General features: G+C 43.3%; 1 protein-coding gene across 1 annotated transcript in view; it reads right to left on the reverse strand.

Moving 5' to 3' along the window:
- Positions 1–19976, reverse strand: part of LOC121923769 (zinc finger protein RFP-like) — a 51580-nt gene extending 31604 nt beyond the window's left edge. The window contains exons 1-3 of the mRNA XM_042454519.1: positions 19886–19976; positions 17331–17771; positions 10574–10795 (exon numbers count right to left, since the gene is read on the reverse strand). Of these exons, the coding sequence (XP_042310453.1) occupies positions 10574–10795; positions 17331–17765 (657 nt within the window). The 5' untranslated portion in view covers positions 17766–17771; positions 19886–19976. The remainder of the gene's footprint in view (positions 1–10573; positions 10796–17330; positions 17772–19885) is intronic.
- Between the last annotated feature and the right edge of the window lie 3399 nt (positions 19977–23375).

Consider the following 23375-nt stretch of genomic DNA (forward strand, 5'->3'; position numbering starts at 1 on the left):
AGCCCCCACCCCCCACCCAACCGCTATCCAGCAGATGCTAAAAACTTGAAGAATGACCTGCTGGACCCCTCACTTTTGTGTCTTCATCTCTGTTTTCTTACTTCCAATGGTCTTGTTCCGTTGGTGTTCGTGTTTCTCTCTCAGCTGTGTGTGTGTGACCCTCTGCGCTCCTTTTTTCACACCATTTGCCTAAAAATGACAGAACCTGACAATGTGGCATAAAACACAGGAAGATCAGCAAACAAACTTTGGGTTTTCCTCCCATTACCCCCATTTCAACAAGGTCACAGTAATCGCATGAGCGGGTTCCACATTCCCTGTCATGTTCTTATATGGTAAAAAACCAAAGCAGCAATGAACTTCCAAATAAGGGATGGGGCGAAAGCTCGTGCTATTGTTAAACACATGGGATTATTTTGGTTTCCCTCATGTTCGGCTTCAATATTTATGACAGTCGGGCCCGTCTTATACTACGGATTTACAAGCAAACACGGTTTGAAAATGTTCCAAAAAAGATAAATTTACCTTGATGTCCATTTTTTTATTAGGGACAAACCATTTGCTATGTCATTATACTTAATGGACTTGAGCATACAGGATTTTTTTATACACGGGGGATCTTGGAACCAAACCCCAGCTATAACAAGGATCCACTGTAATCTCATTCTGCTGCAACCCAAGACGGGCGTCAAGTGGTTTGTGAGGTCTCTGCTTCAAGAAAAAAGAAGAGGACAGACTTTACAATGCAATCTTATGCATCTTACTCAGAAGTAAGACCTGCAAGTTAATGGGGCTTATTTCCAGATAGCTGTGCAAAAGATGTAGCCTTACACAGGCGACTATGGCCTGATTCCCACTACTTTAAACCGGATCATGAATCTGTTTGAACTGGTTCCACTTGGTTCCCACTTGAACCGAATCACTGAAGGAGCCACGCGCTAGACCCATTTAACCCTCGCTTTTTGACACTGATTTTTTTTCCCCACGTCTTTTTGGATAAATCGATTCCGCACAAGTGAGACCAGACAACAATCGATTAAATTTGCCCTTCAACTGGTGGAGCAGTCCATTTTAATAGATTCATCTGAATGTGAACCACAGTGGATTATTTTACAGGGGGGGAAATGGGTCGGGGCAAACGTAAGTGGTGGACACACCTGCTATTGAATCAATCCATCAATTCGGACGCAAAACGATTTATTTGTAAGTGGGAATGAGGCCCAAGTAAGGGATATATATACCACACACATACAGTTGTCCCTCCCCATTCATGGGAGTGAAGGCACAGACTCCGATGACAGTGGAAAAAACGCAAATAAACCAACGCTACTTTTTACTTGAGAGGTCACCTCTAGGAATCCTAGTCTCCAGCGACTCTACTCTACAGGTCAACATTTGCCATAATATATAACAACTTTTAAACATATCTATGTATAATAAAATATTTTAATAAATAATTTTAGATTCTTATGTAATATATATATATACTAATAGTTACAATCCCATGTTATAATAAGTTTTAGCATATATCTAATATAATCTACTAATTATATAATAAATATATTATTTTTTAAATTCTACCTATAATAGTATAAGATGTAATTATATATGTATTTATATATTACATATAACGACCCCGCCTTGATCCTCATACGGGAAAGGCGGGATACAATAAAATGTTTATAGTATTATTAATATAACATTTATAGCATATCTAACTATAATAAAAAACAGATAATAAATATATTATTCTAATATTATATATACTATACATTCTATATTACATTACATATATTATAATATAATAATACATATTTTTAAATACGATATAATATCATAATGTATAGTATATATAAATATAGATATATATATGACATATTATTATCATTATAAACATTTATATATACAATATTATCTTACATAATTTTATCAAAAATGTTTTATCATATATTATAATATAATAATATATAATATAATTCTATATTATTATAGATTAAAACATAAAATACTATTATTATTTATGTTTATATTATTGTTAAATATCTATAACCTAAAATACTATGTAAATATATTGTATTACATATTATATATAATATCATATATGATATAAAGTAATATATTTATTATTTCTTCTTTCAATCGATATGTTACTACAATCGGTTATTATCATTCTTGTCCTTATAGAGCCATACTTGATATATCCCACAACATCTCTATTACTCTTATCTACATACTCAGATCCTCCCCTTGCACAACCCGCTGCCGCCCTGCTCCTCTTTCCCCTCCTCTCTCTCTCCCCCAGCAGCCCTGTTCCAGCCAGGTGCTGCCCGCACAGTGCCACACCGCCAGCCGCGCCGCCTCCGCCCCGCCCCCACGCCCCCCTCGCTTCCTGTTCCTAGCACCTGCCACAAGCCATCAGGGAGGCGAATGAAGAAGCAATGGGAGGGCGGGCCACTGGGGCCCGCGCTGCAGCCAATCAGCAGCTGCGCTCTTAGAACGTTTCCCTCCCCCCTCCCTCCCCCACGAGGCAGGCTATAGAGGTAAGGCACGAGTACTAGGAGCCACGTCCTCCGTTTCCGGTTTCGTGTGACAATCCGCCCGGGTTTTGGATTTGCCACTAGAGACATTGAATGTAAATATGAACCCTTAGTTGACTTTAGGCCATCACACTCTCTCAGCCTCAAGGGAAGGCAATGGCAACCTCCTCTGAACAATCTCCCCAGAAAAGTCATGTCACATAGAATCAATTCATTCAGGTCACAGAATCATGTGTGTGTGTGTATATATGTGTGTGTATATATATATATATGATCTATGACTTATGATAGAATATGATTCCAGTGGTGACTTATGCGTTTCGGGGGAAGATGATATATAATAATATATAGGTCATAGAAAAGCAAAGAACATTATTATATTAGTATTATTCCAATAATAATAATAATGATGATGAGAGCCAGCATGACATAGTGGTTTGATTGTTGACTCAGCCAAAGTCATAAATCATATATATATATATTCTCATATTTTATAAATAAAAAGGTAATGTTTGTTTGTTCAAAATCTAAATCGTCCAAAGTTTCTTCACTGATTCTTAAATTCGACACATTTAATTCACGCCGTTCAAAACAGGCATGTTAATAGCCTAAATGCTTTATAGAGAGATGTCACACCTGTGACAGGTAAAAATACGGTGGGTGAAAAACAGTCCATCTGCGGGGACGAACAGAACACGCCCCAAGGGCTATGCCATTTCAGGTAAGAAGTTGAGCTCCTACGCGGAAGACATTTGCTGCGCAATAGACAATGAATTTGATGAGGAAACGCCATGGTCTGACTTTGAAGAAATGGGAACCGTTGTACGGAAGTGAAAGCAATAACCTGGTTTACCAAGTGCCTTGTCAGAATGAGTCAGTTTTCCCCCAGATGAAGGAGAAAGAGGAAGATTGCCATGGTGAAGAAAGGGGATGTGGTAACTAAGCAAGAACATATCATCATCATCTACATCAATATTGATTGCCACACTTTTGAGTGTGGATTAACAACCCGGGAGACCAGGGTTCGATTTCGAGCCGCGGCCATGAAACCCACGGGTGACCTTGGGAAGTCACACTCTCTGGCTTAATGTTTAATGCAGCAATCTTAAAATCTAATCAGTTGGGATTAAAAAACCCAATGGAATTCAGTGTCATTTAGCAGGGACAGTTTTGAGATTATTATTATTAATAATAATACTACTACTAGTATATTAACATTTATTTATAGACGTTGTAAAGTTTGGACAGCAATTTACATAGCAAAGGGAGAAAAAATAAGGGGGAGAAAAAACCTGCCAGTCACATACAACTAAACAACAATTACATGATTAAAATTCCTACAATAATACTAACTAGTACAATAAAGACAAAGTAAGCAGCAGATTAACAACCAGTAATTTGGAATGCACTACTACTACAACTACTCACCGCCTACATTGGGAGAAAGGTGGATAAAAAATAAAGTAATAACAATAATACTGGAGTTCTTAGTCCAGTTCTAGGCACTGCAAATTCCAAAAGGATACTAAACGGTGCTGGAAGAGGTTATGGGCCAAAACACACTGCACAATAATCCAATTTGAGACAGCTTTCACCCCATCTTAGGCGCATCTCCCGGTGTGGTCTGAACCCCTTGCACCCCCGGCATCCCCCTAGTGACAACACTGCTTGTGACCCTTCCGATTGATTTCTGTGATTATATATCTTGCCGTACACCACGAGATCTCTGGTTTGCACCGAGAAAACTCAAATTTCAACTGGCACCAGAATGAAAACACCGTGCCAATCAGAACTTTACACAAAGGCTATCCCATAACTAAGGAGCCAGGGCAAGAAAAGGCCCTTTCCCAGTCTATACCATGCTGGCACCCAATGGTGGGTTATAGAGGAGGACACCTCAGCACACTTCCATCCCCTTCAAGCTTCAATTCCTACTCATATAGGAAGCTCCTTTAGAATCGATGCCCTGTTGTTGAGAGCCTTGGCATAGTGAGGCTAAACTGTGGTTGGGTTGTGTGCATTTGCCTCCCTTGGGAGTGGCCTTTTGGCAGGGGGATTTTGACCCGTTTTGGGGAAATGCAGGATCTAGCCAACCTTTTTCCTGCCTGCTGCTCTGACCCTCTGATAGTTTTGCACTAGCAAGGTTGCTGAGTCCAAGTAGAGTACATGAATTAATCTAATTGGGAGGTTAACATGCAGGAACTTTTGAGCTATTTGAACTGTTAAAAGTGGTTTTTTGTTCTTTTAGGACAGAACTGCGGAGGTAGGAAGGAACTCCAGGAAAAGAGAATTTTAAAAACCCAACAGTTTTGTATTTTTTTCTAAATAGGATTAGAATTAATCCTGTCTAAAATGTGCTTCTGGAGAAGAGCACTGAGGATCGGTGGATGAACAAAAAGACAAAACAAACGATCCTTGAACACAGATCAAGCTTGAAATCTCCCTAGAAAGCCAAGTTGATGAAATTGAGGCTGCCGTATTTTGGCCACATCATGAGAAAGCAGGACTCATGGTAAAATAATAATGCTAGGAAAGGTGAAGGGAAGTAGAAAGAGAGGAAGGTTGCATGCTAGATGGTGGACTCTATAAATGAGGTGATGAGCTAAATTTAAAGGACCTAAGCAGAGCAGTGGTTAGATGGGAATCTTGGGGAAGTCCATTTATACGGTCGCCATGAGTTGAGATTGACCGAGGAAGTAACAATAAAACTGATTTTGGAAAAGCTGTCGAGAGTGCTCATTACAAATATATTTTTTAAAATGTTTAAATCCATCCCTTCTGGAAAAACAATCCCACTATTTCGGTCGATGGAGAAGACTTGTACATTTCTTTTAGGAAACCCTGAGGTAGCCTTTTTGCCTCACCCAAAAAAGGGGAGAAGAGTCTCTCCTGCAAATGAGGCTGCTGAGAAGGTGTAGACTGCGGCCGCGGTGGTCCGCGTCATAAAAGGCCACCTCACCTGCAGCACTATTCCAGAGACACTCGGATCCTCTTGGGCTCCTTGCCCAAGCGAAGAAGAGATTCAGGGGATGGATGGGGGGCCCTGTACTGCCCACCCACGTCCCCATTTCCCAGATCCTCCTTTAGGATTAAAACTCAATTGAGCCTTTTCTCTTCACAGATTTCCGGGCGACCCCAACTGCCCATTCCTCTTCATTTCCTACAGCAACGTCCCAAAAATGTCTCCTGCTGTGAAGCCTTGCAGCCTAACACGATATATTTCCAGTAAACTTCCTCCTTCTTAGAGCAGCTTTTGACATTTTCTCCCCAATCTCACACTCTTGTGGCCGGAGAGAGGATAAGTTGTGGGTGTGCTGTGCCCTGGTCCAGTGTGACGTTTGCTGTTAAGGATGGAGATAGATGAGAAGAAAGAGAAATCAAGGAAGACTCAGAGAAGAAATGAAATGGATCACTTCCCATTCTCACATCTTTCCCCGTTGTCCCTTCGGTGGATGGCTTCTCTGTTGGATATACTTACCTTTCTGCCACTGCTGCCTGATATCAGACATCTGGGAATAAGAGATAGAAAGATAACATTTAGACCATTGTTGAGAGCCAATGTGTCTTAGTGGTTTGAACAGTGGACTAGACTCTGGAGATCAGGATTCGATTCCTGGCTGGCAATAACCCCACTGGATGACCTTGGCTAAGTCAGACGCTCTTAGCCTCAGGGGAAGGCAATGGCAAACCTGAACAAAGTCTGCCAAGAAATTCCATGACAGGTTTGCCTTAGGGTCGCCTAAGTCAGAACCAACTTGAAGCACACCATCACAACAAAAAAGTTTACAGTACATCTTGTACATCAATACAGATATACCTCAGTGAACAAAATAGATGTGTTCCCTCAGCATTACTTCCTTAACAGAAAATTGATACCAGAGACAGAAATACAAACACAGACAAAAACCAGGATCATAATATTTCAAAGATATTTCATCATCTTGCATCTACTTACAAGCTAATGGAATATTACAATAAATGTTTCTTACACATGGTTTATAAAATGGTGTTCTAAACTGGGATAGGTAACAATCCTATGTTTGCTTCACTGGGAGTAACCTTGCAATGAACACTACTGAATAAGAATGCCTCAGATTGATTCTACCTCCTTGGATTTGATTCAATTTCTACTCAGCTACTGTCACACTGGAGACATAATGCAGTTTGACAACACCACGTGTAACTGCCATGGCCCAAGGGATGGAATCCTGGGATTTATAGTTTTGTGGTGCATCAGCACTCTGGCGGGAAGACATTGTAAAACTACAATCTCAGGATCCATAGGATGGCCACCACAACACTTAAAGGGTGGTGTCAAACGGCATTATACTGTAATGCAGATGCCTCCTAGCTCCAAATTGCCATCAGAAACTCTCCTACTACAGTAGACAGAAAAGACACTCATTCTGTATTGGAAGAACAGGATAAAGAAGGTTTTCATGCACCTAAGACAGCCATTCAGGCGGTGAAGAATGAAACATATTGTGGCCAGCTCAAAAAGTACCTCTCCAAACTAGGCTGTTGAACAACCCATGCAAATGTGGTTCATTTAAGTGTAAACTAATACCCACTAATGATAGGAAATAGGAACCCTAATTTCACATACAAACTGATTCAGGTAGCGTTTTTGTTGTTTGTTTGTTGGCCAGTACTCCGAGTGATTGAAAAATGCGCAGCGGAATTGTATCCGGGGGGAAACCATGCGGTGGCCAAATAAAAGTCATGTCATCTTGCTTTTGAACTAATACACATACAAGAAATCTTTATTACCTCTGAACTGTCATGACACTAGCTAGAAAGGAACTTATTTCATGGGAGTCCCAAATTTCCCACTTCAGCTCTGGAGGGAAAGCCATTGGATGAGCGCAAATGTCACCTTTTCCCATGTTGCTGGGGGAGAAAAACAAGATTACTGTAAATGGGTACCCATCCAATCAGAATTCCAGAGTGGAGCAAAATAAGAGAATAAGGTGCATCCACACAGTAGAAAAAGGCACCATCTATGGAATCCTATGTGTAGTTTTATAGGGTCTTTAACATTCTCTCCCAAAACTACACATTCCAGGATTCCTTAGAATGGAGCAATGGCACCCTGAGAGAAAACTGCAGAAAAACTAGAGGCACATGTTCGATTTCTAGCTCAGCCATGAAACCCACCTTGGCCACGTCACATGCGCTCAGCCTCAGGGGAAGACAATGGCAAAACCCGTCTGAACAAATCTTGCCAAGAAAACCCCACTTAGAGTTGCCGTACATTGGAAGCAACTTGACAGGCACATAAACACCAACAACAACCAAGTCAGGAAGGGGCATGCCTTGGTGAGGATGTTCTTCTACTCATGTCACAATAGCTAATATTCCAAATCAGGCAGTGGATGAACCAAATAAGAGCCCTGCGAACCCCCTGCCATAGTCCCTCCCCTCCAGGGAGATGCGATCTGATCAAAGGCCGTCCCACTTGTTGAGCATTCTTGTGATTCAGTTCTTCTCAAGGGAACATCTTGAAAAGTAGTGTCAAATAAGAGCAGGTTTTCTGCATTTACCCCCACTTTTAAGGAACGCTTTGGATCAGAATCGGATCGAAACCGACTTCAAATGGGTACAACAGACATTAACTCGACCTGCAATCGAAGTAAATTGTAGTGGGAATGAGCCTATGATTCTTCTTCTTAACCCATTTTCGTGAGCAATACTCATCATCGGTGACTGTGTCTAAGCCCCCACAGGAGTTGTTTGTTGGGACATTCCACTGCAGTTTGTTTAGTTTCAAATGGTGCCTACCATCATCAAAAAAGTGATAACACCAGACAATCATAGACATATAGTACAGAGCTGGAAGTGGCATCAAGGCTCATTTAGTGCAATGACAGGAATTGGCCAATGTGAGATCACTAAACTTTAGCACCCTGACATGTGCCCATTTAAAACCTACAGTAAAGGAGAATCTATCTCTATCACCTTCCAAGGTGGTCTTAATAGCTCTTACAATCAGAATATTCTTTCTAAGTTTAGCTGGAATCTCCCTCTCTGAAATGGTATCCATTAGTTTCTTGAAGCAGCAGATAACAAATCACTTCCGCTCCTAGGTGACAGTTCTCAATATTGAAGATGGCTAGATCACATCACCTCTCAGTCTTTTCTTCTCTAGGCTAACTGTATCAAAAATTCCTCTAATCCATTCCTCATAAGGTTTAATTTCTAGATCTTGATCACCTCCTCTGGACATGTATGCAATCTACAGACCCTTTTCACCATTATGTAGCAGTAATGAAGCAGTTGGGATCCAGTTACCTCAAAAAAATGCTTCTACATCCTGGGGAAAACAGAAAGAAAGAAAGAAGATGGAAGTAAGAGCTGTCATATGCCATTCACACTCTGGCCCACCCTAATAATAATAAATAATAATAAATCTTATTTTTATCTCGGCTCTCCGGTTGGATGAGGTGGTTTACAACAAAAGTGAAATAAATACAGAATACAATAAAAATACAGAATAAAACCAATTATCCCTTCCTCCAACACAACACTAAAGCCGCCAATTAACAATAACAATGATGCTTCTACACAAGCCTCTCATTCAAGGACTGATGAGGATGGATATAAGATTATACAAGGAGGCCTAAAGAGGCCTTTGTCTGCATGTGACAATCACAAGAGAAAGAGCTGGGGTGCATGTTATAGGAGGGGATCTGGAAAATGGAAACGACGCTGGGGGCAAGGTAGGGTTACATATTTCCTTCTCAGGTCCAATAAAAATTTGTGTTCTCCTTTATGGCAAGAGAAGTGCTTTGGAAACCAGTGTAACCCTTGAAAATGTGTGGGATGCCATCTGTGAACACACAAAGGATGCGGTCAGTAATAGTGCATCCACTACCCCAAAGTAATAAATGAGAGAATTCCAGCCAAATGAAACAAGAAGTCCATATAATTCAGCTTCCTGTTCCAACAATGCAAAAAGAGACTTACCGTATTACAAAAGTAAGCAGAGATGAAGCGGCAAAAAAAGGTCTTTCTGTTTGCTTCTCCACATGGCTTCTATAGCACTACGTGGTGTCATAAAGCCATAGGAGCTGATTGTAAAAGCATCCCTATAGCCAAATGGATGTTTCTCCAGTGTACAAAGGAACACTTTTCAACCAACTCCCCATGGAAGTGCTACAAGTCAGGCAGAGAAGCGAGCAGAAAACACTTCTATGCTACTTTCTCTCTGCTTACTTAAAAATACAATAGAACAATCCCCCCTTTAAAGATTAAACAATTCTCACCCATTAAAAATTACAACAATAACATCTAAAAATAATAGTATTCATAATAGAATAACGGTGGGCAGAATGTTCACACATATAATATCGTGGGGGGATCTTTACCGTGGCCAGTGATGCAATAAGCATCCAAAAGCCCAAAGCACCACACAAAGAGCAGATAGAAGGGATTCAGAACCAAACACATTAGTGTGGCAGCTGTCCAGGGGCCAAAAGGCCAGTTTCCCACCCATATGGCCCCCTGCACACACAGACCCCCAGCATGCCAAAAATACCTCTGAGCTTATCTTCAGAATCTCTCTTTGAATGGAAACTGGAAGGGATGTAGCATCACTTTCTCTTGCCATTTTGAAAGGACTTTGATGGTGATGGGGGATTCTAGGAGAGGTATCTTCACACATTTGAGGGTGCTTTCCGCATGGTTTGGGGGGTAAAAAATTGTCTCCAAATTGCACCCACCCATCCCTCATCCGATTAGGGGGACTGGAGGCTTTGGGGGACTGGAAGAGGGATTCAAAGCAGAAAAGAGGGGCCAGAGGCCACAATTCCCCACCCCTGCACAAGCAGAAGGGCAAAAATGGCGAGTGTTTCCCATCCATGTTAGACGAAGATAAATTCACTGCTCCTTTTCCTCTTGGATGCTCCTGTGGTATTCTAAAGCTGGTTTGGTACATCAAAACGGAGTCCCTCACTCTTTTGTAAATACGAGAGGCACAACAAAAATTCTGACATTGGGTTTCCTTAGAGAGCACCCTGTCTGTTCTGACATCTTACCTGAAGGAGTTGCATAGGTGGTTGTTGACATTTCTCTTCCATCTCCTGGACAAGACTCTCAACAAGGAGAGTTCCTGAAATTCTCATCCAGCCCTTATCCCTTGCTTGTGATTTCTTCACCCGCCAATTCCATCTTAGCCAGCAGAAGCATCCTTGTTCTTCCAGAAACTGGTGCAGTTGTCTGAAATTTGCTACTGTCTTCTCAATCTCTGCAATTCTATGCTTCGCGCAATAATACATGGGTATAAAATCAAACATTGTTTAGAAACCTCAGCTGGCTCAAAGAGCTAGCCCAATTACTAACTAAGGCTGGCTACAGGGAGCATGCATATCCCTTGTTGCAACAACTCCACCAGGCATGATAACAGCTCCGGGCATAATCAAAGTGCTGTAATGAACTTACAAAGCCCTATGCAGCCAAGTACAGTGTATTTGAAGGACATGATGGTGTCTTCACAGGCTAGGATATTCCTGCATCCATGTCAATTTGCTTCAGACCTGCTATGGGTTGGAGACAGCTTTAGGTCACCTAGTGGACAAGTCAATATCGGAATAACCAGGAAGAAGTGTGTTTGTTTGGTTCTGATGGACCTATCAGTGGCTTTTGATAACATCAACATGTTACCTTCCGGGTGACCCCTGCTTGGAGGTAGTGTTTTACAGTGGCTCCATTCCGATTGACTCCTTAGCCACTGCCAGTGGGTCCCAGAGTTCAGTTTTGTCCACATATGCGTTTTAATGTCCTCCTTGAAACCACTGGGAGAGGTTGCCCAGAGATTGGGGGCCGAGTGGTCACATTTCCTCAGCCTCAAGGGAAGGCTTGGTCAGGCCTCATCTAGAATATTGTGTCCAGTTCTGGGCACCACAATTCAAGAAGGATGTTGAGAAGCTGGAGCATGTCCAGAAAAAGGCAACTAAAATGGGGAATGGTCGGGAAGCCATGACCTATGAGGACTGGGATGTTTACCTGATGAAAAGAAAAGATTAAGAGAGGACATTATAGTCATGTTTTAAATATTGAAGGGATGTCATATGAAGAGGGAACAGGCTTGTTTTTCACAGTTCCGAGACAGGGCCGGTTACAAACGGCCTAAAAGTGCGCGCATCCGAGCGTGCTAGGGTTAGAAAGGGCATCCTTCCGGAGCCCCCAATGCTACACGCGCGGAGCGACAACAAATGGCGGGCCGTCCAACACGGCCACCGCCAACGACGTCACGACTGCCCACTCCTAGACGGGGTGGCGCGGATGTGACATCATCATGGCAGCACACCAGGCGCATAGTCACCCCTTCCCTGGCCAACAAAAGGAGCTCCGAAACGGAGCCCTTTTGCCATTTGGTCACTGGGTGCAGCCTTCCAGACACTGCGGCCAAGCGACGCAGAGGAAGAAAAGGAGCCAAGCGGCCCCTTTCTCCTCCTCCCCCACCGCTGCGGGATGTCCTTGGGGCTTGAAGCCCCAAGGACACCTCTTTCCAGGCTGTGGGGAAGGGGCCTTTTGCTGCTTCCGCAGCCGGCGAAAGCGGTGGATTGGGGCCTCAGCGGCTGCCGCGACCACTGAGGCCCCAATCCGGGCGGGAAAGGGGCGGAGTGCAGGCCGCCACTTTTCGCGGTCTGTAAACCCGCCTAGGACAAGGATCAATGGATTCAAACTACAGGGAAAGAGATTCTACCAAGTCTCAGGAGAACATTCTGACAGTAAGAGCGTTTAGACAGGGAAGACGTTGTCCTGGAGAGTGGTGGTCCTCCTTCTTTGGAGGTTTTTAAACAGAGGCTTGATAGCCATCGTTGGAGGTGCTTTGCTTAGTGTTCGCGTGCATGGCAAGAGGTTGGGACCTGGATGGGCTTTGAGGTCTCTCCAACTCTTAATTCTATAATGCTATAAACCCAATTAGCCATAAGGAAGACACAATCAATGCAACCCCTGACAGAGGCCATCCAGCCTCTATTAACTAGAAACCCACACTCAAGGGAGCCTATTCCCAGCTTCAAACAGCTCTTGCTCAATGTCCCTAATTTGACAGGTGGCCCAGAATTTGGATGCAATAGTCCAGTGGGGCCCTGAACCAAAAACAGAATAGAGTGGCACTCATTATGTCCCATTGATCGAGACACTATAGGCTCATTGATCACAGGAAATAATAGTACCAACTCATTTCCAACATCCCCACACACTATAAAAAACAATTCGCACAACCAATAAATCCAAGATGTCTTTTAATAAAAAGAAAAAGAGAACCAAGGGAAAGAGAACTAAGATGGGATTGACCTAGCCTGAGCAGCCTAGAGAAGCCACCAAGAAAGTCCTCCCACATGGTTTCAAGTGCTTTCTCAAAATCATAGAGACCTAGTGTTGGAATGGCCACATCGGTCCAATCCCCTGCCATGCAAGGATACACAACTTAGCACTCCTGAAAGATGCTCGTACAACTTCCAAAGAAGGAGAGCTCGCCCTTGAATATTCCTTATTAATTCCAGTATATTTACAGTTACACATCTTAGTAATATAGTACAATTCGTACCTTCTCAGTAATATTTACACTAACAAGTAAGTCTTGGGCATTCCTTTTCTTTCAGCTTCATATGCCAGCAGTTTCCTCTCTCTCCTTTTCATAAATTCCAGTGAATGCAGATCTGATTCTAAAGAAGAAAACAAATGTTCACATTTGGCTGAAGGAAAGAAGGGAGAGGTCAAGATGCACTTAGTTAATGAAATACTGAATGCTTTCCTGCCAGAAATTGATTGTGAGTAAAGATGAATTGACAGTTTCTGGTTAAGTTGGGATTGTATAAATGTTGGGTAGTTCTGTAAGGGTTAATGTGTTGTAATAAAGCTGAAAAGAACTGTGAGAAAGGAGGCTTCCCCCACTCAAGCTGGTATGTGTGGGCTGATCCCATCTTGGCTATAGCCACCGGCTTGAGAAAGGGGGGTGGTTGGGGATGAACTGTTTGAAAATTTAATAAACAGAGATTTAGGATAACAGGTTTTATAGGTGATATTTATAGTTTTATATATTGTTTAGTTAGTGTATATACTGGTCAAACATATGTGATGTATGCTTAAACCACATGCCGCACCAAAACTACTCATCCCAGGATTCTGTAGATGTAGCCATGGCTGCATCATTTGTGCAGTGCAGAGGCACCCAAAGTGATTTACGATGGCATGAACTGACCTCCGCCATCAACCCTCTTTCAAAACGCAACACCAGCATTAAAGAAGAATCCAAAACTATACAAATTCTTTCAGAAGTCCAGTGATTTCCTACCTTGCACTGTGGGCCAGCCTCCTCCACTGGAACAACCTAATGTTTCTATGCCCCAGAGATCGGTCACAAACCCACAGATGGCAGTTCGGTCAGTCTTGCAGAAAAGTTTCAAAGGCTCCTGTTGCTTCTCGCAGATTTCCCCTTGACTTTTCTGTGGCCGGTGCCCCCTTTCCCCCTAGAGTCCTGAGCTTCTTGGTTCTTTCCACAAAGTTTCCCAGCTGCCAATTTGGCACAGGTTCTTGGGCTGGAAAGACTTTCTGCACGAGGGCAGCAGACCCCTGGCCAATTGCTGCCAGCAACTGAGTAGAGGCAGCCTGGCAGAAATTGTGCCCACAATTCAATGGTCACTGGATACGTGAAAATAATCCAGGCAAGAGAACAAGTGGCTTCCCGCACAGAGCTCCTGAAGGCCATCCAAAAGAAAAAAGAAGAAAAAAAAAAAGAAAAAGAAAAAAAGGAAAGAAGAAAAAAAAAAAAAAAACAAGGAGTAACTGCCATGCGCTGCTTCACAACAAGGAGGCGCACAGCTAGTTTCATTCCTTTGCTTTCAGAGACGGGAGTGCCTATATTTTAGCAAGGTTCACAACACGAAAAACAGCCAAAAGATGGCCCAGATTGGGCTCTGGAGGGACTGCCCTTTATCAAAAAGGGCAGAGTGTAAGAAACAACAACAAAAAATGAAACATAAGCCTGAGCCACATTGGTTGTTGTGGCGTGCCTCAAAGTACCCACATTGCAATTTATGATGAAGCCGAGCAGACCGGCAACAACTTGGCAACTAGGAAGGGGCCAAAATTAAAACAAGTTAACTTCCTTCGGGCCACAGATAGGTTTAATAATAATATTAATTAAATTAATATAGAAGTCCATCCTCAGAAGGAGGAGCATTGCAAGATGGTCACCGCATCCTCATCGCCCATCTGGCCTTCCTCCTCAGGCAAAAGCCAAGCAGCGGAGGAGGCTTGGGGCAAGTATTTGCCCGTCCTCCTCTTCCCCCTCTCAGGTTGCCCAACTCCTCAGGAGAAAGCCAAAGGTGGAGGAGCTTTACACTAAACGCAGCAAACATTTGCCCATCCACCTCCTATGCTGTCTGGGCCTTCTACTCAGGGGGAAGGCTGAAAATGGTGGGAGGACCCTTGAAGTGTTCCAAACCTTGGGAACCACCCCCAAAATCACTTTGGTGGGCTGCATGCAGCCCCCAGGCCGATATGTTGTGCAGGTCGTCCCAAGTTCAAACCAATCATGGGGTATTCCTTGGAAAGATTTGGTTCAGATAGGGCTTGCCTGGCCCTTCTCTGAGGCTGAGAAGAGTGTGAGTTGCTTCAAGTCAGCCAGTGGGTTTCCAACAACTTCCGTCAACTGGCTTCCTGAAGGTGAACTCCACCAGGTTTACACCAGAACCACACCACCACCCTCTAACCGCTTCGCATTAAGACATCCGCACAGTTTCTGAATTTAGACAACTACATAAAAACACAGCCAATTCAAGAAACAACAAAAGCATAAAACATAACACTGAAAACAGCACCAAAAAATCGAGCCACCAAACGCCTGCCTAAAATGCTTCAGCTGCCAGTGGAAAGGAGAGCAAAGAGGGGGTCAAACCGACCATCGCGTGGCAGGGGCGTCCCACATCTGGGAGCAGCCCACAGAGAAAGGCGCCGCTTCGGATTTTGTCGCTGGGCCCAGGGCTAAATCAACATCTTGAGCAAAACTTGAATGAAAGGAATAGAGGGCATGCAATCAAATTGACAGAGACACCAAATTAGAAGAGAGCTAATACCACCAGAGGACAGGACAGAATTCAAAATGAGTTTAATGATTAGAAAGCTGGGCCCAACACAACAAAGGAATGTCAACACAGAGGAATGTAAGGTACTGCACCTAGGGCGGAGAAAAGAAAATCAACAGGATATATGATGGGAAAACACCTGGCATTAAGGAGACCTACAGGTGAAAGGGATCTAGGAGCCTAGGAGAACCACAAGTGAACAGAGCAAACAGCTGATGCAGCAGCTAAAAAGAACGGCCAATGCAAATTTGAGGCTGCAATCAACAGAATATAGGTGTCCTAGATCAAGGGAAGTAATAGTGCCAACCTCAAGTGCGGCATTGGTCAGCCCTCAACTGGAAAATTGGTGAAGGGCTCGGAAGCCCATGGCCCTATGGTGAAATGACGTAGGGAGCAGGGGTATGTTTACCTAGAGATGAGAAAGGTTAACAAGGGTGATAATGATAGCCCTAGTTAAATATTTGAGGAGATGTCATATTGAGGAGGAAGCAAAGCTGGCTTCGGCTCTCCAAGAATAGGAACCTGGAACAATGGGTCAAGCTCCAGGAAAGAGATTCCAACCTCAAACATTAGAAGGAAACTTCCATGACAGTAAGGGCTGTTTACAGCTGGAACAAACGCCCCTCGGAGGTGTGGTGGAGTTTCCTTACCTTGGAGGTCTTTAAACAAGACGCCGATCACCATGTATCAGGGAAGCTTGTGAGTCCTCGCCAGCAAGCAAGGTTGGACGGATGGCCTCTGTATCGCTCTACCAACTCTAGGATTCTACAAGTCGAATGATTCAATTGGCTTGAAATTGAGTGAAGAGCAAAGGAGCTTGCACTCACTGAATGTAATAGAAAGGGGAGGAGAGAGGGGCAGAGCACATGCCCTTCCCAGCATGTTCAGGAAAAAGCAAAGTGTAGTAAGCCTCTCCTAACACTCGGGGCAACAGAACCATCCGGTGTGGGATGGACGCTAGAATGACTTCTAAGGGACACCAAAATATTTTGACATAGCAAACCAGGAACCCAGTTTCAGAAGAAATGCCCTTCAACAGTAAACCTCCAGTAATATGGTACAGAAGTAGATGTAAATAGAAAATACAAACATTACAACGCAGAGGTAAAACATACAGTAAATAAGTCTGGTAAGAAATTAATGTAATACATCCTTCCCAAAATAACATAAGCTCAAGACCTCAAATCCACCCTAAATTGTGAAAAATAAAAAAATCATAGGCTGGGACCAGGTAGCTGCATGGCAAATGTCCTTGATCAGTACACGAGCCATAAAAGCATGGGATGTAGCAATCGCCTGAGTGGAATGTGCTTGAATCCAACCAGGAGGGTTCTTTCAAGCCAACTTAGGCTTTTAAACAGTGATCAGCCTATTTCAAAGGAAACTTCTTTGGTGACGGTGGCCTTCCCTGCACTTCATGCAAGTAACTATTATTTTTGGCTTAGCCTTAAAAGCTTTTAATAGGAGTGAATCTTCAGAGAATGCCCCAGGAAGCATCCACATGCAGAGTGAACCCTTGCTATCTGCAAGGGGATCCGTTCTGGGGATAGCAAAAAATGTGGGACCTTAAATCATGTTCTTTTTAATGGGCATGTGCTCCTGTTTGTGTTGCTATATGCGCCTAAAAAGCCAGGGTTTGCCATCTGCAGAAGCTGAAACCATTTCCATTCCTTTATAAAACTGCACAACATTTTTGTACCTTGTAGTCTCGAGCAGCCTCTGCCAGGGGGACCACTACATGATCTCTGTGCTCCTTGGATCTGTCACACACCACACAGATGGAGGTTTCATCATCCTTACAGAAAAGTTTCAGGGGCTCCTGGTGTTTCCCACAGACTCTCTCCTTGCCTTCTGCCTTCATAGACCCCTGAAGGCTGAGTTTCTTGGTGATTTCTACAAGGTTGGCTAGCTGCCGATTTGGCCTGAGGTTCCTTTGCAGAACTTTTCCCCTGCATTGAGGGCAGGAGGTCTCCATAGTGCCCGACTCCTTCCACCACTGGGACAAGCACGCTTGGCAGAAATTGTGCCCACATTCTAAGGACACAGGGTCCTTGAAATACTCCAGGCAAACAGAACAAATGGCTTCTTCGCAGAGATTCTCGACATGATCCTTAGTAGCAAAAGCAGCAGCCATGTCTGTCTTAAAAGAACACAGAGACATAGCCGTGTTAGTCTGGAATAGCAGTATGTAGTGGCTTCATTAAGTTTGATGTCACCCGATGCAATAAGTCATGGTATAGACCTTTCCCCATTGACCTCCTCCCGTACCACACCAAACACAATATTTAGGAATGTTTTTTGTTGTTCATAATCTTTCACACAATTAGTCTCAAAAGTGTTGCAAGATCGTTGTGGTGTCAGGGTTCACCTTCCACTCTGCTCTGCAGCCACCTTGCCACCAGAAACCAGCAGGCTATCATAGCTAAAAAGTTGAACAATAAATACGGGAAACTCATATTTTATATTGCAACAGGTGCAAGGTTGTTAGTTGTGGCTAAATGGAAGAAAAAAGAAACCCTGAAAATCCAATGTATGATTTTATGGAGTCAGATAAGTGAACCCAATTGTTAAGAAAAAAACCTCATTGGCTAATTTTAGAAAAGACTGGGAGCCAATGATAAATTATTTGAAGCTCGATTGGGGTCCAATTTTTGTGATAAGATTAAATTAAAGTTTAGAAAGAACAGAAGGGGGACAATTTTAAAAATAGTCTATAAATAATAAGAATAGAATTTAGATGATAAGTTACGATAAACATTGGACAATTGTAGATTATAGATTTAAAAATATAGAATGTAGAATTTAGTAAAAATAACTGAAGAGCATTAGAATTCACAAATAAACGATGGTTATATGTTATAGAATATAGACAGAATATAACTTTGGTGTTGGAATATTATGTATTATTGAGAATGATACCTTTCTAATATATGGTGATAAAGGCTGGATTAACAGTACCGATGTAGAGAAAGGAAGGTGTTTTGTTTGTCTGGTTTGTTCATTTTGTTTTGTTTGTTTGTTTTTATTAATAAGATCTGTTTTGAAATTTAAAAAGAAAGAAACCAGCAGGCTAAGTTACGTAAATATTCCTTATGCCGTCTCCTTGAATAAGTGAGAAGGAAAAATCCCCTCCTTTTACCTTCACCTGGAAACAGCCCCTTTAACAAAGTTTCCTCTCTGAATTTCCAAATATGAAATTGCGTTCTCTGTGTGTTTTAACGAAAGCTGTGAGCAACTGTGGTGAGTGCAATCCTGATGTGCAATCCTTAATGGCATCACCAGGGGATGTTCCTAGTCCTCAGGTTTGGGCCCATAAACCTGAGGATTTAATGGGTGAGCCTGAGATGGCAACCCTATTCTGCACAGGCTTCAGACTGTCAATTCCCAAAAGGACCCAAGCCTTGGAGACATCTCACTCACAGGGCTGTCCTGAGTCAACTCAAAGGCATCTAACAACAAATTACATAATGCCAGACAGACATTCCTCTTCATTCCAGAAACAAGAAGCAGCTGCCTCCTCAAGTATAGAAAGTTAAGAAGGGCCATGTTGGATCAGGGTGCCCCAGATGTCCTCCTTTCTTCCCAAAAAGTCCTCCATTTTGAGCAGGACTAAGCAGCAGGGTGCCCCAGATGTCCTCCTTTCTCAAACATGTCCTCTATTTTGAGCAGGACTAAGCAACAGGGTGCCCCAGATGTCCTCCCTTCCCCCTCAAAAAGTCCTCCATTTTGAGCAGGACTAAGCAGCAGGGTGCCCCAGATGTCCTCCTTTCTCAAACATGACCTCCATTTTGAGCAGGACTAAGCAACAGGGTGCCCCAGATGTCCTCCCTTCCCCCTCAAAAAATCCTCCATTTTGAGTAGGACTAAGCAGCAGGTTGCCCTAGATGTCCTCCTTTCCCCTCAAAAAGTCCTCCATTTTGAGCGTGACTAAGCAGCAGGGTGCCCCAGATGCCCTTCTGTCCCAAAAAGGTCCTCCATTTTGAGCAGGACTAAGCAGGGTGCCCCAGATGTCCTCCTTTCCCCCAAAAAAGTCCTCCATTTTGAGCATGACTAAGCTGCAGGGTGCCCCAGATGCTCTTCTTTCCCAAAGGTCCTCCATTTTGAGCAGGAGTAAGCAACAGGGATTTACACTGATATGAGTGGGGTTTTTTCAAGCTTTGCTTTGGCCATGTCCTCCATTTTTTTAGAAGGTCCTACATTTTGTGGTTAGGACACCTGGTCAGCCTGGTCAAGGGGTGCTGGGCCAAGACTTACCTAAGGTTGCTTGTCTGCAGGGCTGAATAGGGTCGAAAGCAATCCTGAAATGGCGGGGAATTCAAAAGGCTGGAGGAGGATGGAGGGATGGAGAAACTGGAAAAAGGGAGGGGAAAGGGAGGAGAAAGAGATGAGGAAGAAGAGGGAGGGAGTGAAGACAGGGCCACCAGACGTTCTCCTTTCCCTGGACATGTTCTCCCTTTCAACTTTTTGGGTGCCCCAGAGATCCTCTTTTTCCAGGACATGTCCTCCATTTCAGCCTTCCCTCCAGGAGAAGTTCCCAAATGTCCTCCATTCTGAGCAGGACTAAGAAGCATGAGTTTACATTTCTGATTTGAGTGTTGTTGGCTTTGAGCTGGCTACATCGAATCTATTTTTCCAGATTTTCCAAGTTTTGGACACTTTGTGGCAAGGCCAGAGGTCCTCAACGCAAAGGAGGCCAAGGCACCACAAAATGGAGGACACTACCATGTGTATGAAGTTTCCCTTGGGCAAGGTGATTGAGAGGGTGGTTGCCTTCCAACTCCAAGCTGTCTTGGAGGAAACTGATTATCTAGACCCATTTCAAACGGGCTTCAGGGCGGGATACGGAGTTGAGACTGCTATGGTCGCCTTAGTCAGTGATCTTCGTCTGGGCATTGACAGGGGAGACGTAACCTTGTTGGTGCTCTTGGACATCTCAGTGGCTTTCGATACCATCAACCATGGTATCCTTCTGGAACACCTGAGGGATTTAGGTATCGGAGGCACTGTGCTCCAGTGGTTCCGATCCTATCTCTCGGGAAGGTTCCAGATGGTGAGGCTGGGGGATTGTTGCTCCCGTAAAAGGGAGCTAACATCAGGCGTCCCACAGGGTACCGTTTTATCCCCCATGCTTTTTAACATTTACATGAAACCGCTGGGATAGATCATCCGGAAATATGGGGCTCGGTGTTATCAGTACGCTAATGACACCCAGATCTATCTCTCCATGCCTCCGACAGATACAGTGACTAAGGAAGGCATCTCTCCTCTGGATGCCTGCCCGGAATCAGTAATGGGCTGGATGAGGGAAAACAAACTCAGGCTGAATCCAGAGAAAACAGAGGTACTTGTGATAGGTACCCCAAGTCCAGGCAGGGAAATTTGTCATCCAGTCCTAGATGGGATTATGCTCCCCCTAAAGGACAAAGTTTGCAGTCTGGGAGTACTCTTGGATTCATCCCTACATTTGTCATCACAGGTGGATGCAATGGCCAAGAGTGCTTGGTACCAGCTCCGGCTGATACGCCAGCTGCGCCCCTGTCTGGACCAAAAGGACCTTGAAACTGTAGTGCATGCACTGGTAACCTCTCGTATAGATTTCTGCAATGCGCTCTACATGGGGCTACCTTTGTACCAGGTTCGGAAGCTTCAGTTAGTTCAAAATGCGGCAGCCAGGCTGGTCGCTGGAACATCCAGGGCAGACCATATAACCCTGGTATTAAAATCTCTTCACTGGCTGCTCATCAGCTTCAAGGCTCATTACAAAGTGTTGGTTATTACCTATAAAGCCCTACATGGCTTGGGCCTGAGCTACTTGTAAGAAAGCCTCCTCCCACACAATCCGCCCTGCACTCTTAGAACATCAGGAAAACATCTATTAGAATGTCCGAGAGGGAGATTGTCAATAACTCACAAGAGATCATATACATCGACAGCACCACACCAACTCTCTGGAACAATCTTCCTGATGAAATTCGAGTCTGCCCTACTTTGGATGCCTTCAAGAAGGCTCTGAAGACATATTTATTTCGATTAGCATACCCGTCTGATTCTCAGTAGTCACTATTCTTGATAGAATTGCACTTTATTGACTGATAGATTTTTGACTGTGTTTTTATGTATTTTAATATATGAAGATTTTGTATTTTTTTTAAACTGAATGTAATTATATTCTTGATATACACTGCTTTGATCATTGGAAAAGCAATATATAAATAAAGTTTTATTTTATTTATATTTATTTTAAAAAAGACTCCTAGAAATGTAAATCGCTGATTCTTGGTCATGCTCAAAATGGAGGACATTTTGGAATCCCTGAGAGTGTGGCCTGAGGCTGAGAGAGTGTGAGGCTGAGCGTGTGAGGAGGAAGGATCAGACCGGCAGGAGGGGGATGAAGACTACACCAGCCACACTGGCACAGTTGGAGATATATAGGCAATCCTTGCTCAGTTATAGAAACCCTCTGGGTTGACCTTGGGCGAGTCACACTCTCTCAGCCTCAGGTAAGGCAAGGGCAGATCACCCCCTTTGAACAAACCTGGCCAAAGAGGAAGGAAGGAAGAGACCTGGGAGGAGGACAGGGGACACTTAAAAAAAATTAAGCAAAAAAGCGATAGAATGGTTTAGTATCTACCTGCCTTTGCAAGTATTTGCTTTACCAATCTATCGATTTTTCTTATTTAAAAAAAGAACCCAAAAAGGCAGCACTGGAGTGTGTGTGACATTTCTGGGGAGGGATGGTACACAGCCCTCTGGCATTTGTCCCTCCCCTCAGAAAGAATCGATTCTGATCTGGCGTTCCAACTTACTGGACACGCTTCAGAATCAATTCTAATGAAAAGAACTGCAAACAAAACAAAACAAACGATCAGGATAACCTGGTGGGTTTTTTTTAATGTTTGTCCCACTTTATCCCAACTGAAATTGATCCAATAAGGATCGGAAGCGTTTTCAAGTGGGAACTAGGGTCCCCGATCAGAGATTCACTGTAAATCATACTGGGAACGACCTCTATGATTCTATGGAGTTTATCACACGTGAGGAATTTCTCTTACTTTCAAATGAAAAGAAAGTGGGGCCAGAACGCATTCATGTGAATTCGTTAGTTTAGCAAATTTACGTTAATGTGAATTGCATTCAAACTGGCTTCCCATAGCCTGAAAATAGCATGCCGTTGCCCGAATGTACGTGTGGTAGTCTATCATGCAATAACGTGAAACTCCATGATTGCGTTCGGATTGCCATTGGATTATACTTCCAATTTCCCTTGTCTGATCAACTACTATGTCTGTTCATCATGTAGAACTGAGATGACTGTACTATTAGAAGAAGCCCATTGTGATTTCTTCAGGATCTTTCATGTCACAGAAGCATTTGAAAACCATGAGAATCTTGAAAACCTACCTTTGCACTTTCTTCAATTGTCGTTCCAAGCCTTTGCTACTGCATGTCAACTGTACTCATATTTACAACTTGGGTATGAATCAAGAGAAGCCTTTTCAAACCTTTTGTTTATTTATTGTTTCCTACAACATCTGGAGAATGTTTTTAGCAACTGAAATGTTTCCATCCTGGATTTTCAGTCTCCATTGCTCCAGGACAACACAAGCAAGGAAATAAAGGTCCACACTGGGATCTAGTCTACTACTCACTTTCACCTGGTCCATGTGCCACTTCACCTTTTCTTCTCTCTGAGTTGTTGCTTCTGTGTTTAATTAAGTAAGTATGGGGAGGGTATCTTTAGCTG

This window comes from Sceloporus undulatus, chromosome 2 (assembly GCF_019175285.1).
Source record: "Sceloporus undulatus isolate JIND9_A2432 ecotype Alabama chromosome 2, SceUnd_v1.1, whole genome shotgun sequence".
Lineage (NCBI taxonomy): Eukaryota > Metazoa > Chordata > Lepidosauria > Squamata > Phrynosomatidae > Sceloporus > Sceloporus undulatus.